The sequence below is a fragment of the Sphaeramia orbicularis genome, chromosome 22 (genome assembly GCF_902148855.1).
Source record: "Sphaeramia orbicularis chromosome 22, fSphaOr1.1, whole genome shotgun sequence".
NCBI lineage: Eukaryota > Metazoa > Chordata > Actinopteri > Kurtiformes > Apogonidae > Sphaeramia > Sphaeramia orbicularis.
Window position 1 is genome coordinate 28039209 of NC_043978.1, and position 14544 is coordinate 28053752.

At 37.0% G+C, this 14544-nt stretch overlaps 2 protein-coding genes across 5 annotated transcripts; both read right to left on the reverse strand.

Moving 5' to 3' along the window:
- Nucleotides 1-6: 6 nt before the first annotated feature.
- Nucleotides 7-6230, reverse strand: klhdc2 (kelch domain containing 2). Of its 4 annotated transcripts, none has more exons than XM_030126424.1 (14): nucleotides 6097-6230; nucleotides 5184-5488; nucleotides 5010-5089; nucleotides 3199-3316; nucleotides 3002-3114; nucleotides 2829-2910; nucleotides 2437-2520; nucleotides 2162-2242; nucleotides 2006-2064; nucleotides 1627-1736; nucleotides 1470-1542; nucleotides 1237-1324; nucleotides 1106-1158; nucleotides 7-1014 (listed from the first exon to the last, which is right to left on the reverse strand). In XM_030126424.1, the coding sequence occupies exons 2-14, from the start codon at nucleotides 5475-5477 to the stop codon at nucleotides 891-893; spliced, it is 1359 nt and encodes a 452-aa protein (XP_029982284.1). In that variant the 5' UTR covers nucleotides 5478-5488; nucleotides 6097-6230; the 3' UTR covers nucleotides 7-890. The 4 variants fall into 4 exon arrangements, with proteins under 4 accessions (XP_029982284.1, XP_029982286.1, XP_029982283.1 ...); XM_030126426.1 differs by having other exon boundaries at nucleotides 6093-6202; XM_030126423.1 differs by lacking the exon at nucleotides 6097-6230 and adding an exon at nucleotides 5622-5816.
- Nucleotides 6231-6976: 746 nt separating this feature from the next.
- pole2 (polymerase (DNA directed), epsilon 2) lies at nucleotides 6977-14138 on the reverse strand. The gene is made up of 19 exons (XM_030127427.1): nucleotides 14032-14138; nucleotides 13421-13521; nucleotides 13256-13331; nucleotides 12902-12979; nucleotides 11827-11920; nucleotides 11665-11739; nucleotides 10800-10883; nucleotides 10611-10667; nucleotides 10460-10508; nucleotides 10286-10358; nucleotides 10000-10172; nucleotides 8999-9088; nucleotides 8846-8900; nucleotides 8661-8720; nucleotides 8506-8583; nucleotides 8252-8360; nucleotides 7461-7637; nucleotides 7296-7363; nucleotides 6977-7193 (listed from the first exon to the last, which is right to left on the reverse strand). The coding sequence occupies exons 1-19, from the start codon at nucleotides 14100-14102 to the stop codon at nucleotides 7175-7177; spliced, it is 1587 nt and encodes a 528-aa protein (XP_029983287.1). The 5' UTR covers nucleotides 14103-14138; the 3' UTR covers nucleotides 6977-7174.
- Between the last annotated feature and the right edge of the window lie 406 nt (nucleotides 14139-14544).

The window sequence follows — 14544 nt, forward strand, 5'->3', positions numbered from 1 at the left end:
TTTTTCCTCATAGTGTTTGTTTCAATAGGACTCCAGAAAAAGTGAAACATGAGGCGTTTTCTGATCTTATTCTACACTAAACATGGACTTTAAAGACTACACTGGTGCTATGCTGAAAAATGTTGAATTTTCCCCTTTTTTCATCCAGTAATCCTGCCTAATCATGCCTCCCATAACACTTAAAGACTTTTTCAAATCAAGTGTAAAGATTTAGTGAGGAACAATTATGTCTGTGTAACATATTTGAGGTTCTGACTGTCAAATATGTAATGGCATTATCCCAGAATATAAACTGCATACAACACTCTGGAGGCTCTTTATGGATTTCTGCTTAACCTGAACGTCTAATATCCAGGATTCCTTTTATAACACTTTGGCTCTGGAGCAATAGCATGACTTTGTGTGAGTCAAGGCTAAAAACTACTAAAAACATATCAAACAAAGCTTGGTTCGGTCAAAACATCAAGACAATATAGAGTTTTATGCATTTCTCACCAAATGGCTGAAACCCGCCTCAACTCTAGTACAACTCTTTAAGTTCATTCCAACAGTGGAATAAATCATCTGGGACACTGAGCTCAATTAAAAGTAATTTCTGCGGTTGATGATGGTAAAACTATGGCAGTGGGGTTTTCTGACCATATTCGCTTTACAGTCATTTGCCTGAATCAAGAAAAGGTAAGAACTTCTTCATTCAAGGACCCACTGACTCAACAGAATCCAGTCAGTGCTCAAAGAAAGATGCCTGGTTACTATTGCTTAGTCATTTTTCCTCATCGGTGTTCACACACATTAAACTAATGCTTTAAATGGACTACCTGCTTCAGTTAGTACTCATCTCTGCTGTACATACAGTACGTCAACATTTTCCTGTTCTCCTCGTCCGAAGCTCAGGAACCCAGTGTGTTGTCTCGTGACATTCTCTGTTTGAGGCTGTGCAGGAGGTGTTTGGGCAGACATTCCCAGTACGTGGCTAAACGCTCCCTGTGCTGCAGAGCAGTTTCCATACAGAACCTGGATGAAGTACAAACACACGCACAGATGAGCACAAGCAATGAGAAGAACTGTTGTAAAGTATTGTCTTTGCTTTTGCACAAATACTTACGTGACTAGAGACTTGGGCTGAACATTGAAAACTAATAATTCATTGCTGTGAGCCTGTGTAGGAAAAAAAACAGTTAGTGCCATGTTATTACATATACTAAATATGATACAAAGTTTTATGGTGCTGCTTACGGCTCTTTGATGAGACAAAAGATTGTTGGCACATCCTCCAAACACAAACACCTCCCCATCTGGTCCAGCACACGCCGTGTGCCACAGCCTGGAATACACAGGTATGTATGTTATTAGCAAATGTCTAAACACTATGAACTTTATTCTAAAAAAAACTGCAACACAAAACAGAAGGAAGACAAGAAATACAAACAGTGCTGATGGTAAGTTTTCCAATAATGTAAAAGAATTACCTGGGGCTGTCATTGTGACCATGTTTGTACTGTGTCCATTCATTTTTACTCACACAGTACAGCCAAGCATCACCTGGAAAACAACACACAAGTACATTCATATTAGTACAGTTTTAGGTGGCCAGGACTACTTCTGCTTCACAAGTACTGGACTCACTCAGAGTTTCTCTCTCTGTGGTGAAACCTCCAAATAAGAAGATGTGGTCTGGTGACACAGGGGTGAAGGAGTGCCATGATCGGCCCACTGGACCATGCTGAGGAACACTCCTACAAAAAGGCAGGAACAGACAAACTTTACAAAACCTGCATTCACTCCATTATCCAATCCATTTTTAAGACCTGTCACAAGTGTAATTGAGACAGTTTTAAATGCTTAAAATTCAAATGAAGGGATGTTAGGCATTTTGAAGAAACACTGACACAACAAAAATCAACATGGCTGTTATCTGTGTGCGTGTTCCCTGAAATCTATGAAAACAGCAACAGAGAATTCCGAGTGTTCCAAGGTCACTTCTGGCATTAAAAAAAAAACTTACATTTCATGCCACTCCCATGTGTCCAGGTCAAGGTAGTACAAGTCATTTAGTCTGTAGTTCTGTGGACAACAGGAAATGGGATGGAATTAGATCATTAAAAAAGAAAAACAGACAAAACATGAACAGTAAGAAAACAAACCAGAAAGGGGTCCTTACTTTGTATCGTCCTCCAAACACATAACCTCTGTTGCCGACGGTGGCACACGCATGAGCGGCTCTGGGTGATGGCGTGTTTCCCTTTATCAGGACATAACAACAAATATGTCAGATATTTACATCCAGTGTGGTTTAAACCTGATTATAACAGGTTAGTGATTAACTAAAGAAAAGATAAAACAGGAGAGCTCTAGCATCTGGACCTGTAATAGTTAACCTATATAGTGTGTGTGTGTGTGTGTGTGTGTGTGTGTACATTCAGTACATTTTCTCACCTTAGTAATGGGCTGGCTCCATGTCAATGTCTCCAGGTCCAGGACGTGGATATGATTGTTCCAACCTCGTCCAGGACTGTCCCACTGCAGGAGAAAAAAAACATTAACATCAGACACACAAAAATCTGTTAAAACTGGACTGAAAGAAGTTTAATCCAAGATTCTGTCTAATTAGTGTTTGAGAAAATTAGGTGTAAAATAAACCAAGATTTAAAATCAAGCAGAGCTTAGAATTTAAAAAATGGATTTAGTAAATGTTTGACGCAAACTAAAATTAAATGGAGTTAACCCAATTATAAGCATTGTTGTAACCTTGTAATTTCAATGACATTACAACCCATGTAAAAAAAAAAAAAACAACTTCTAAAATCGAATAACCATTCATTTCATACCACAAGTGAAGACGATTCATCATATTCAAAAGTCCCTCGATGTTCTTGTGCAGCATAGCCATAACCCCCAAAAAATATAAGTCTGTGGAAACATTTTCAGTTAAAATCCACTCACAATATATCCTCACAATTTCACTTTTCTTTTTAAAAAGATTTATAAACCAATCCCTCACTTGTTTTTGTAAACCCAGCACCCTAGTTTGTCCTTGGAGGATGGTGGAACCCCTTTCAGGTCCCTCATTTCTTCCCACACAAAGCTGGAAGATCTGAGGGGCAGCCGGTAGATCTGAAAGAGGAGCGGCATCTCAGAGTCTGGTGCAGGTTCATTTATACGTCTTCTTTATCAAATAACAGACTATTTATACTCTACCCTGTTAGTGTTTCCTCTAGCGTGATGACCTCCAAACAGGTAGAGGACTCCATCCACACACACCCCACAGCTGCCCGACATGGACGTGTGCAGATTACCTAAAGACACATGCTTTGTCCTGCAAAGAGTGGGGTATTGTTTGATTAGTTCATGTAAGTGTATACATTTTATACCATATACACAAAATATGGTTAATTCAAAGATCAGGCCTATTTAGCCTGGATGAAATATTAAATATGGTTCAGTAGGTTTGAGCTTAATGCAAAATACAGTTTAGTGCCAGACTTGAAAATTTGGAGTTATTGTGCGAGTTCCTTTGTTTAGAAAATAAATAAATCACAAAATGATATTCACATCACTACCAGGAAAGATCCCACCACTGACGCAAAGAGAGAGCAACATCAGTCTGCTTCAATCTAGTCTGAGTATCAGAGCTAGATCCAGAAGACTGAACTTCAGTCATTCCACTATTGTGCACTTCTAACAACTGCTGAGTGCAATAGGAAATGTTGCTGATCTACCATTTCTTTGAGCCGTTTTATAAAATTCTAATAATGTAGGTCAAGCAACACCAAAGTCCACCACAAGCCCTGGAGAATATCCTGTTACTAGATGTTATTTAGTGCTTTTCCACACTTGACCTGAGAACACTAAGGGTGTAAAGCCTTTTCAAATACAATAAAGAGCTAACAAGTTTGCCTTACAGTGGAGGTCTGTTTCCTAATCTAATAAAGCAACAACTAATCTGTACGTTTAGCCCAAACAATGAAAATAAACCTATTTGGTGTCTATGGTTTTCAGACGACAGGAAGAGGATGAAGAACTATAATCTGAAAAGTAACTAAACCCTGTGATGAACTCGTTCAGGTCCAGGTTGTACCCTGCATTGGCTGTGGGTAACTGGGAGAGGCAGCATGCCTTTCCAGCATGCCTGCGACCTCGTGAGGATTAAGTCACTCAGAACATGAATGAAAGAATTAAAAGTACTACAGACAAAAACAGTGATGTAAAAAATATAATATTTGTTTCCGAGATGTAGTGGAGTAGAAATATAAAAACGCATGAAATCAAAGTTATCATAGTGCAAATAGTTCAAAGTAGTGATTAATAGATGCTCTTGGCTGAGATCTGATGGTTGTAAACATCACAGCATATGATTCACATCATTTTCAACCTGTGGCAAACATTGTACTTTCTACCCATTAATACATTTGTTTGGCAGCTTTAGTTTATTTTAAGCTTTTCCACACTGCAACAAGGTTTTAAAATATAAACCATTATTAATATTAAACCAGTGGTTTACAACCTTATGGTTTCTGATGCCTTTCAAAAAGCAGTGCATAATTGCCTCACATTTCCAATGGCTGAGATGTTAATAGCTCACCAGAATAAGGCTTTTTCCCTCTTAACTTTTCTCAGATTAATTTCATTACATGGTGAATTCATCCAATGTCATTAAAACTCAAAGATTAGACAATATTTTAAAAAACTGAAAGCAAAATGTGCATTTAGATTTATATAGTGACCCTTTTTTAAAAACTTTGATCACTGAGTATTAATACAAAGACATCTGATATAATAATACACCAGTCAGTGTCCAAACCAGTGCACTTATTTCAGCAGTCGGATTTTTTATATGTTGCTGCTAATGTTTTAGGAATTTTAGCTGCAATAAAATATTTCTATATTGCTCTATTGATACTTTTAGTTATGTAAAGTTATGACAACCAAAATGAGGTTTCCTTTCATTTGTCACCCATCTGTATGTATTTATATGACATGAACATGGAGATGAATTTAAGCCTTCTTACCATACTCCAGACTCCATGTTGTACGTCCAGATTTCATTTCTTGGCAGATATAAGTCAAAGAATCCATGGTTTTGAGCATTCTTGTCACAGGAGAAATAAAGTGTTGTATAAATACAAATGGAAAATTTGGGAAAAACAGATAAAGTGATTGTATGCATTTGGGAAACTCCTTACCTTATATCCACCCCACACATACATGGTGTTCCCATCAACCACTGCTATATGTCCACTGCGTTCTGCTGGACTGTCCAACTCATAGGACTCAGAGGCTTCAGTGTCCAGCGGCTGTTCATCCTCCACCTCTTCTATATCATCATCTTCTTCTTCTTCTTCCTCATCTTCATCCATGTCATCATTCACCATCCAAGCAAACACCCCGTCATCTTCTTCTCTGTCTGAATCATTGTTATCCTCTCCGGCTGGTACGTCGCCCATGTCTTCTTCCATCTCTGCTATTCTCTCGGCCATGTCAGTATCTCCTGTTTCAGAAGCAAGTAGAAAGTGAAGAGAATCTCCGAGTGTAGCCCTGAAGTGATCACTCGATAAACTAATTAGACGTTCCGGTAATTATTTGGAATATAGGCCAAAACCCACTGACCCAAATCCACTTACCTACGCAAGAAAACAAAGAATTAACCCCAACAACGTTCTGTGAATGCACTACTGAGATTTAGCAAAGTGAATTATTTTAATCTTTGGTCCAGTTTGTGTTGATATCTTCGTCTTTAGTCACTCGTCCTTTACCGACAGTGTAGTAGTTGATTCTGGTCAGGACAGGACAGGACAGCTAACTAACCTAATGCTACACGAGTGCTACTGACCTAATTTGCTAGCTTAAGAAATGAGGTCACAAACCAACATTGCCGGTAGCTTAGTTTGTGTGTCAGTGAGAGGAAAGCTGTCTGAGACTACTAAGTACAAGTACAAACAGTGTAAATAGCTTAAAATAACCTGTCTGGTAACCAAGCTAGCAAGAGCCTAACAGCTGTTTATTAGTAATTAGCATTAGCATCTGTAATGTTGACATGCAAAAACGACAAGACAAAACAGTTATAAATAGGGTGAAAGCGTGGAGAAACTTACTAACAAGCAAAAGCGGCTTTTGTAAAAATCATTCGACTCTATTTGGGGCTTTTCTTGTTAAATGTCTCCTGCAGGTTTCAGAAGCAATCCGCCATACGTGAGGGATGCAACTGTTTTGGTGGGCACGACCGGAAGCAGTTATCCTCTTAAATCCACCATCTTGATGAGGTCAAAAAGGGGGCGCAACTGTCGTGAACGTCACATTTACAGGAAGAACAAAACAATAAATCTATCATTTAATATTTTAGCCATGCATGAATTAGAGTGTACTTATGAGATATTATAATTTATTGAGAAAAAAAAACACTTCTCAACATTTCTCACATTTCCAGCAATTTGATTACATTTTGAAGATTACACATTGGTATCAGATTTAATGAAATATCACATAAAAATCCTTACCCATTGAATGGTAATAAATAACAATATGAGCTATGCACGTAATTAAAAATAACTTACAGATCACTTAGTAATAATAAAAATAGCAACTATTAAGTCAGTGATAAGCATTTATTACATTTAATTAAATAATGTCCATATGATATGTTCTGTGTTAAGATGAGATTTTTTTTTAGCAGTTCATTTGACTTTCAGCATGTCTTATTTTCATTATGCGAGTTTAGACTTTCATTCCATCCAAATTTCCACTTATGACCATCTGGTTCTCAGTCATCATTGTGTATCCATGGTTAACTTAACTTAAAAAGTAAATTAGTTAACCCTCTAGGTGTCTTTTTTTTAGATATTCAATTTTGATATCAAGATTTCAAAAAGCTGTCTGTTTCATTCGGTTATGTTGCTTATTACAATATTGCAGCTTTGGCGCTTAAAGGGTTAATATATCTTTTAACAGTTTTGTATATGTTTTTATTTAGCAAACCCTTAATTCAGTCAGACACCATGATAGAAGACACATTTTTCAGTACAAAGAGTAAAATTTTTATTATTCATGACAACAAATATACATACAAAATAAAACAATACAAGTTTGACTACTTGTTCATTTTAAACAGTATCATACATCTTACAAAACAAATGAAGTTGATGGAGGCATTTTTACAAAAGGGTAAATCTGTTCTTTTTTAGAGTCCTTGGAGTTTGCTGTAAAAGTAAGGACATAAAAGGTTAGTATAGGTATCAACTGTTAAACCTAGTAATTTGTTGAGTTCATGAAAGCAAAGCTCCAATCGGAGCACATCCCACCTGTCCTCAACAGTCCTGCTGGATGGATAGTACACCTTAAATGTGAAGCCACTTCTTAGGAATGAGCCCTGTTGTGTTAAGTCATTGATTAAAAAAACCAAAACAAAGAACATTAGTGTCAGATTGGAACACAGCAATCTATTCATTCAGACTTCTGTTTAGTACCGGGTTGATGCAGAGGCAGTTGGTGTTGGTGATGCTGAAGGGATCGTATTTATCTGCAAAGATGATGACATCTGGGACTGGATAAACACGGAGAGCATAGTCATACGCCCAGAACACAGGACTGACGTACAGAGGCAGCGGAGTCAGGTGACCCTGAGACAGGATGGTCTTAACAAACTGAGGAGAAAATAAAAACACGAGGAATAAAAATGACGCCATTCCAGGTTTGGTTATGTCAGAAGGAAGAGGACATTCAGTTGAGGCCTTTTGACTTTTTCAACATCTTTGCTCCAACAATTTATTCCCTGTGTTTACTGGACCTTGATTTTCTGCTAATTATCACAATAAAACCTCAGTCAGAATAAAAACACCTCATGCTACCACCTCTGTCCAAACAATACTGGCCTGATGGGAAGGAATTTTCAGTTGGAATGACAGAAAATTATCCAGCATGTAAACAATTGACTCCAGTTGTTTCTTTCTTTGTGACTTGACTTGTCACATGACAAGTTTCCAGGGTGGACAGAAACATAGCAGCAGCAAAACAGAGCTGGTCTGTGGCTGATACAACTTTTGTGGTGCGGACTTTGGTGATTGACAGGCTTATAGTAATGAAATTAAGGGAAATAGAGTAAGACAGTTCCATTCCAATAAATGCTTTTTAATGTATATGCTCATTTTATTGGATCAGAATCCATGTAAACACTTCATTTGAAATCTCTGATAAGAATGATTTCACACACAAGCAATGAAATAGTGAGGAGTTTTAGACAAGTTCAGATAAAACTCACATGGTTTGGAATGTCGAGATTACTGCTGGGCAAACGGACGCAGTTCCTGCACATCTTGTTGACCAGGTCCTCCCTGATGATGACGATCTCCTGGCTACAGTACTGGATCCTTAGGGGTTAGGGACAGAAGTACTGAGTTAATGTCAGGAATCAGGTATCTTGATTCTACAGATATCTCTAGCCCACATAAACCAACATCTAATCCCACTGAAGACTGTTTTTTTTAATGACAAAGCTTTTGTATTTTTTTTCACCTGCATGGGTTTGTGGTGAACACGGAAAATGGCACCCTCTGTCTGAACTCCTCAGTGACGTGATCTGATAAAGGAGGCCTAAAGGAAACATAATTATCACTATCTGTCCAAACTAATGAGCCAGTTTTACATAGACCAAGTGTTTAAATTCTTACCTCGGCAAGATGGCTCCTGGACCAGGGTCTTCAGGACCGGGAACAAACACAAAGCGACTACTGCAGGTACAAAAAAAAAAAACCAAACAAACAAACAAACTCCAAGTCGAACAGTGTTGTGTAATTTCTGTAACAGACTTGATTGACAACAGCAGACAAACAGAAGGCCAGTATCAGAGTCATACCTGTTGTGAATGCTGGGGTACGAACATATGGCATCAGCGAGAGCCTTCAATGACTCTAAAACAGAGAAACATGCAAGATGATGACATACTACGTCTTTTTATTTCATCTAATTTCACATATACCTTTGCCACAATATGAGCTACAAGTGTTACCTTTGAGCGATTTGATCTGTGTTTTCCCATAAGGGGCAGATGAAAAGTTTCCACAGAAAATGAAGCAGGTCGGTGGCACAGCAGCATAGCCTATTAAAAAAGTAGAACTAATTGTGATTGGTATCTTAGGAAAAACACATTTGCATGCATAAATATCAATAGCATGAGGAAAAACATTAATAATTCAAAACAGAAAATCAGGCACAAAAAATTGTCAATGCAATGTGAAAAATGTAATACCCTCCCTCAGTGCAATAATCATGACTAATGGACCTTGTGTATATATCCTTTATTACTCTGTATATGTCCTTTTATATGTTGCATATATTTCTTCTATCTGTGGTACATAGTTGGCCTTTGTATATTTTCAGTATTTCATTAAGAGGTCAACTGATATAGGTTTTTCTAAGGTCAATGCTGATTTTAAAAAATTTGGTCAGCCGATGGTCGATATCTACAGCCGATTTTTGAGGCCGATTTTTCTTTTTTTTAAAGCACATTGACTGTAAAATACAACTGAAACACTCAGATAATTAATATTTTTATGCAGCAATATAAATGACATTATTGATACATGTACACATAGTACTCTTAACATTTATTGAGCTTTAAGTGCTGCCCACAAAGGTGCCTAATCAAATGTTTCATAACATTTTTACTACTGATCAAATATCGGCTTTAAAAAAAAAAAAAAAAAAGGCAGATGGCTGATATTAGAAAAAAAATCCATATATTGGCCCGCCGATATAATTGGTCTACGTCTAATTTCTTTGTAGTTTTGTATATTGCCAGTATTTTTCAGTACATATTTTCAGTATAATTTTTTTTGTGTTAGGTTTTATATAGTCTTTCTTTTTGCACTTTAAGAATCTGCTGCTAAACAGAACAGAGCTGCTAAACTGATTTTTATCATTCCTGTAACAATGACAATAAAGATTTATTCTGAAAAACCATTTATTTCTGATACAGGATTAAAATGAGCTTCTTTCACTACCACAGACCTGAGAACATGATGTTGAGCTTTTCCATCACTTCCACACTGTCCAGCCACACATCAGAGACGATTACAAACATGGCGTCCTCATTCTCCACCTCCAACTGCTTCAGCTTGGCTGAAGCCTTCACCGAAGTGGTCGATGGTCCGCCAAAGAAATTTGCATTGCCATAATATGCTCTGGTAAAATAGAAAGGACCATATAAGTTATAGCAAATTTTATCAACATTTTCAGAAAAGTGACAGAAGGAAACTAATTGACATGAATTTCCCTTTTCTTCTACACCACTGACCTTGTGCCTGATGAAGGTTCTGTGGGTGGGAACCCAAAGCCATTGACGTGGAAAACAGAGTCTTCATACCAACCTGTAGGAAATATGACAATGAGAGGTCAATGTTTATGATAATCTCATAATGTACACTAAGAAAGTTTCATTTCCCATTTATCTAATTTTCTTTACTCTTACCCTCTGCCAGTACAAAGCAGGACTCTGTGTACAAGCCGTTATGAAACTGGTGAGAAAGAATTAAAGAATACATCCTCTATAAAGGCACACAATTCTGCACAACTGAAAACAGTTTTTATTGACAGGAAAAGGTTAAAAAATTAAAGGATATTGCTTTGGACATGTCCAGTTGTACAGTTCCACTTGGGTCCTCCAGATAGAATTTACCCTTAAAAATGTGAGAAATGTTTAAGGAAAATATAACAGTAAGCGACAACATGGTACTTTGGAGAATTTCCAAAAGTCATATTTTAATATAAACTTAGACTGAAACTGAACTGACAGTGGACGGAGAACTCACCTCTTTCAGTTGTGTGATCATCCCCAAGACAATTACCTCCCCCAGTTTAGCTGTGCTGCCAAGCAATGCTTCTACTGTTTTTAGCTAAAAAAGACAAAACATAAAATATAAATAGGCTACAGAAAACCAATAAAATATTGTTCTAACACAAGACATTTTTACATTTATGTTTAATTTAAATTCCCAGCTATGAAACCGGTTTGGCACGGATAAACATGTCTAAATTAAAAAAAAAAAAAAGCACTCATATTAGCAGTTACACTAAATATACAGTCGCATGTTCAATACATTAGATTCACACATGCTATTGTTTAGTTGTTGCTCTTTTATCTAGATCCATAAAACTATGGGACCCCAAAATATCCAGGCTGACCTCGATCTACTGCAGGTCAGGCACTGATTTATACACCTGGATTTGATATTTCAGGTGCAGGTTCATTTTGCAAACAAATTACAGACATGTGCAAAATGGGATGTGACCCCATCGTGTTCTAATTTTCCTCTTTATATTCTGTCCTCACAGATACATAAACTACAGTTTTAAAAAAATCTTTTTTTTCACTTTTTATTTACTATCCATTTTTGCAGCCTAAGATGAGGGATGTATCTGGAAAATTGTGGATGGGGCATTGTTTGTTCTGTGCAAATTATTATGCTTGCTCTGTTTTTACCGTGCCTTTCTCCTCTGCTCCTCTACAGCTACAACAGCATATAATACATGGTAATGTTAGTTTTAAAATACTTAGCTAAGATCAACAAACAACCAAACAGACTCCTACACAAACTTCATCCAAGCACACCAAATGTTACACAATCAACCTTTAAGATAACATGATAGAGAGTATCAAAGTCTGAAATTAAATACCTGAAATTTGTTGTGACCCTCTTCAACTGCACTTCCTATTGCAGGCGGGGTGAAGAGCTCATGCCGATGTACTCGCTACAAAACAGTTTTGGTTTTTTTGCATGAGTACGACGTTCTAACGGCAGCAGAATAAATGAGTGGCTTCTCCAACAGTTTACTAACCTGTTGTAAGATGGTATAGCGTTCTCTGAAGAGTTCACCTTTGTCTCTGGCCAAACCGCACAGACTGGGAGTCGGATGGCTTGTCATATTGATACTGAATTTAAAGAAGAAAAGAAAAAAAAACAGTTGAAACACTTTGGAGATGACCCATCCCTTCAGGTAGCCTCGCACACTGTCTCTGGCCAGCTCCCAAAATGCCAAAACACTGGAAGTTTGTTTTGTACGAACAGAGCATCTGGACCGTGACACGTTGTCTCTTCTGCTTGATCTTTGTAGCATGCAGATCCAAAAAAAAAACCATTACAGAGAACTGTTTGACACCTTTTTTTTGTAGAAAAAAAAAGTAAAGAAAAAAAAGAAAAATTCCACCTATGGATTTCATGTAAAGCCCCCTAAACCTCTGGGTGGCACAGAATAATAATAATAATGGAATATCCCATTTAACCTCCTCGCTTCTAAGACTGGAAAGTTTAACAAAATGTGGAAATCCTTTTAGTGAGTATGGTGATGTGTATGTGTTTGACATTTAACCAGAACTTTGACTTCTACATGAAATCCACAGTCATGGTTATGGAGCTAAATGATTCAGATGGATGGATGTAGTAAGAACTAAATTATCAAAGGTAATTGCAAACCTTTTTACCAACACAGACAAAGACTTATGATAGAGAGCGCAAACAAATAATGGGATAAAGAGGCTTTTGACTATATAAGGTAAGTGGGCCAGCCAGGATTATTGTAAAAGACTTTTAGAGTTTAGGAGAGAAACTCAAAGATATACTTTTTCATTTTGGAATGAGGTTTGATGATCAATGGAACTACTTAAAGAGCTGTAATAAATATTCAAAAATACGGTAAATCTCTGACAATTTCTCTTTTGTGTACAAACTTTGTCAATCCGTCAATAAAAATTGGACTTTCTTATATGAGCAGCATTCTTCTGTGTTTTCTTTGTTTAGAGGTAAAAATCAATAACTATACTTTAAAAGCATGTGGGAACCCACAACATAACACTAGATCTGTTATGTAAGTCAAGAAAAAGAAGAAGAGTAATTAAACACAGTGTGTTACTTACGGGACAAATTTCTTTCGCTCCACACTATAAATGTATCTTGGCACATCGAAGGCTCCAATGATGTTGAAAACACTGTCACTGATAGAGAAAAAAAAGCACAAAGGTTATATTTGATTATGGCTACAGAGAAAAGTAGTACAATCCCATAACTGCTGCCTAATAATATAACATGCAAAGGAGTATGGCCTCTTATATCAACAAACTAACACTGTTAATTTTTGACTCTTTATGATCAAAACCAGTGACACATTAAAGTTCTGCGTAATGTGAGTTTCCAATAAATAAAAACCAATCACTTACAACAAGAAAAGATGTAGTGGTTGATACTGAACCATTTGTTGCTGTCCTACTTACATGGCTTCATTGCAAGACTGCGTACAATCCTGCACTGCACTTTCCAAGACAGAGAGCTCTATCATACTGGAGGACACTGAACACAACACAAAATATAGTCACACAATGAAAGCACAGACTGTGAGCTCATCACACTGCAGGGACAGGGACGTGTACTTCACTTACACGGCTGCTTTTCCACTGCATCCAGGACACGTTCAATAATATCATCCAGTTCAGATGGACTAACAGACTCCAACACCTCCACCAGGTATTTACTGGCTTCACTGAAAACAAATGAGGAAATACATCAAAACACATAATTTTCCGCACAACAATTCCATGTTTTTGGTCCTTTTGACTGGTGTAAACATTAAAAAAATATAGAGGGAAATTCCATTCACTTTAATTAATGTTAACAACTGACTTTATTTCATGATGAGGTTAGTATTTACATTGTTCTTTGTGTTCTTGTAGCTTCAGGTGGATTGTGGTTGTTTTAAAGTGTAATACAGGTTATTTTTGAAAGAATGTCATATAGAAATATCAGTCATTGCTTTTAAAAACTTACTCTTTTCTTAAAAGATACCATTTGTGAGTAAGGACTGTTTGCTTTATGGTTTCTATCAAAAAACAACAGCTTAAATGACAATGAAGAGAAAATAAAGTTAGCATCCGCATCCTGTCTACTCCTGCCTCTGCGTCAACAGAGTATTACCCTAATAGCAACTTTAGCATTAGCAATAACTTCAGTAACGACAGTTTAACGATACGATAATATGGTCAAAAATACATACGGTCGCAGTATTAGTCCGCGCATCTTGAAGCCAGAAGTCACTTTTGCCTTTATTTTTCGTGCTACGTCCATGTCCACAGCGTCAGTGTTTAACTTAAGGTTTGGCGCTAAATGTCAGATTCACTTCCGCCTGTATTACATCACTTCCGCTGAAGGGAAATCCACAACACTGTATGTACAAATGTTTTACAAATGTGTTACAAATGTTTACACATACGTAGATTGAAACTGTGAATAAAAACACCTAGGTCAAAAGTACCTACTGTTTTCACGGCGGAAAAATATAAATATAATTATAAGTAATATCAATGTTATAGAAATATTTTTTGAGCACATTAGCTTTTGATTTATTTTTAGTTTTAGTTTCCATTATTTTGCTTATGGTCTATGCCTGGCTTCTGGCCATAATGCAGATTGGACAGAGAGTGGATTTTTTTTCAACATTGTTTTGATGGAGGAAGAGTCAGAAAACATGCAGATATGGGTGGATGAAAAGCCCAAAAATTGTTATCTC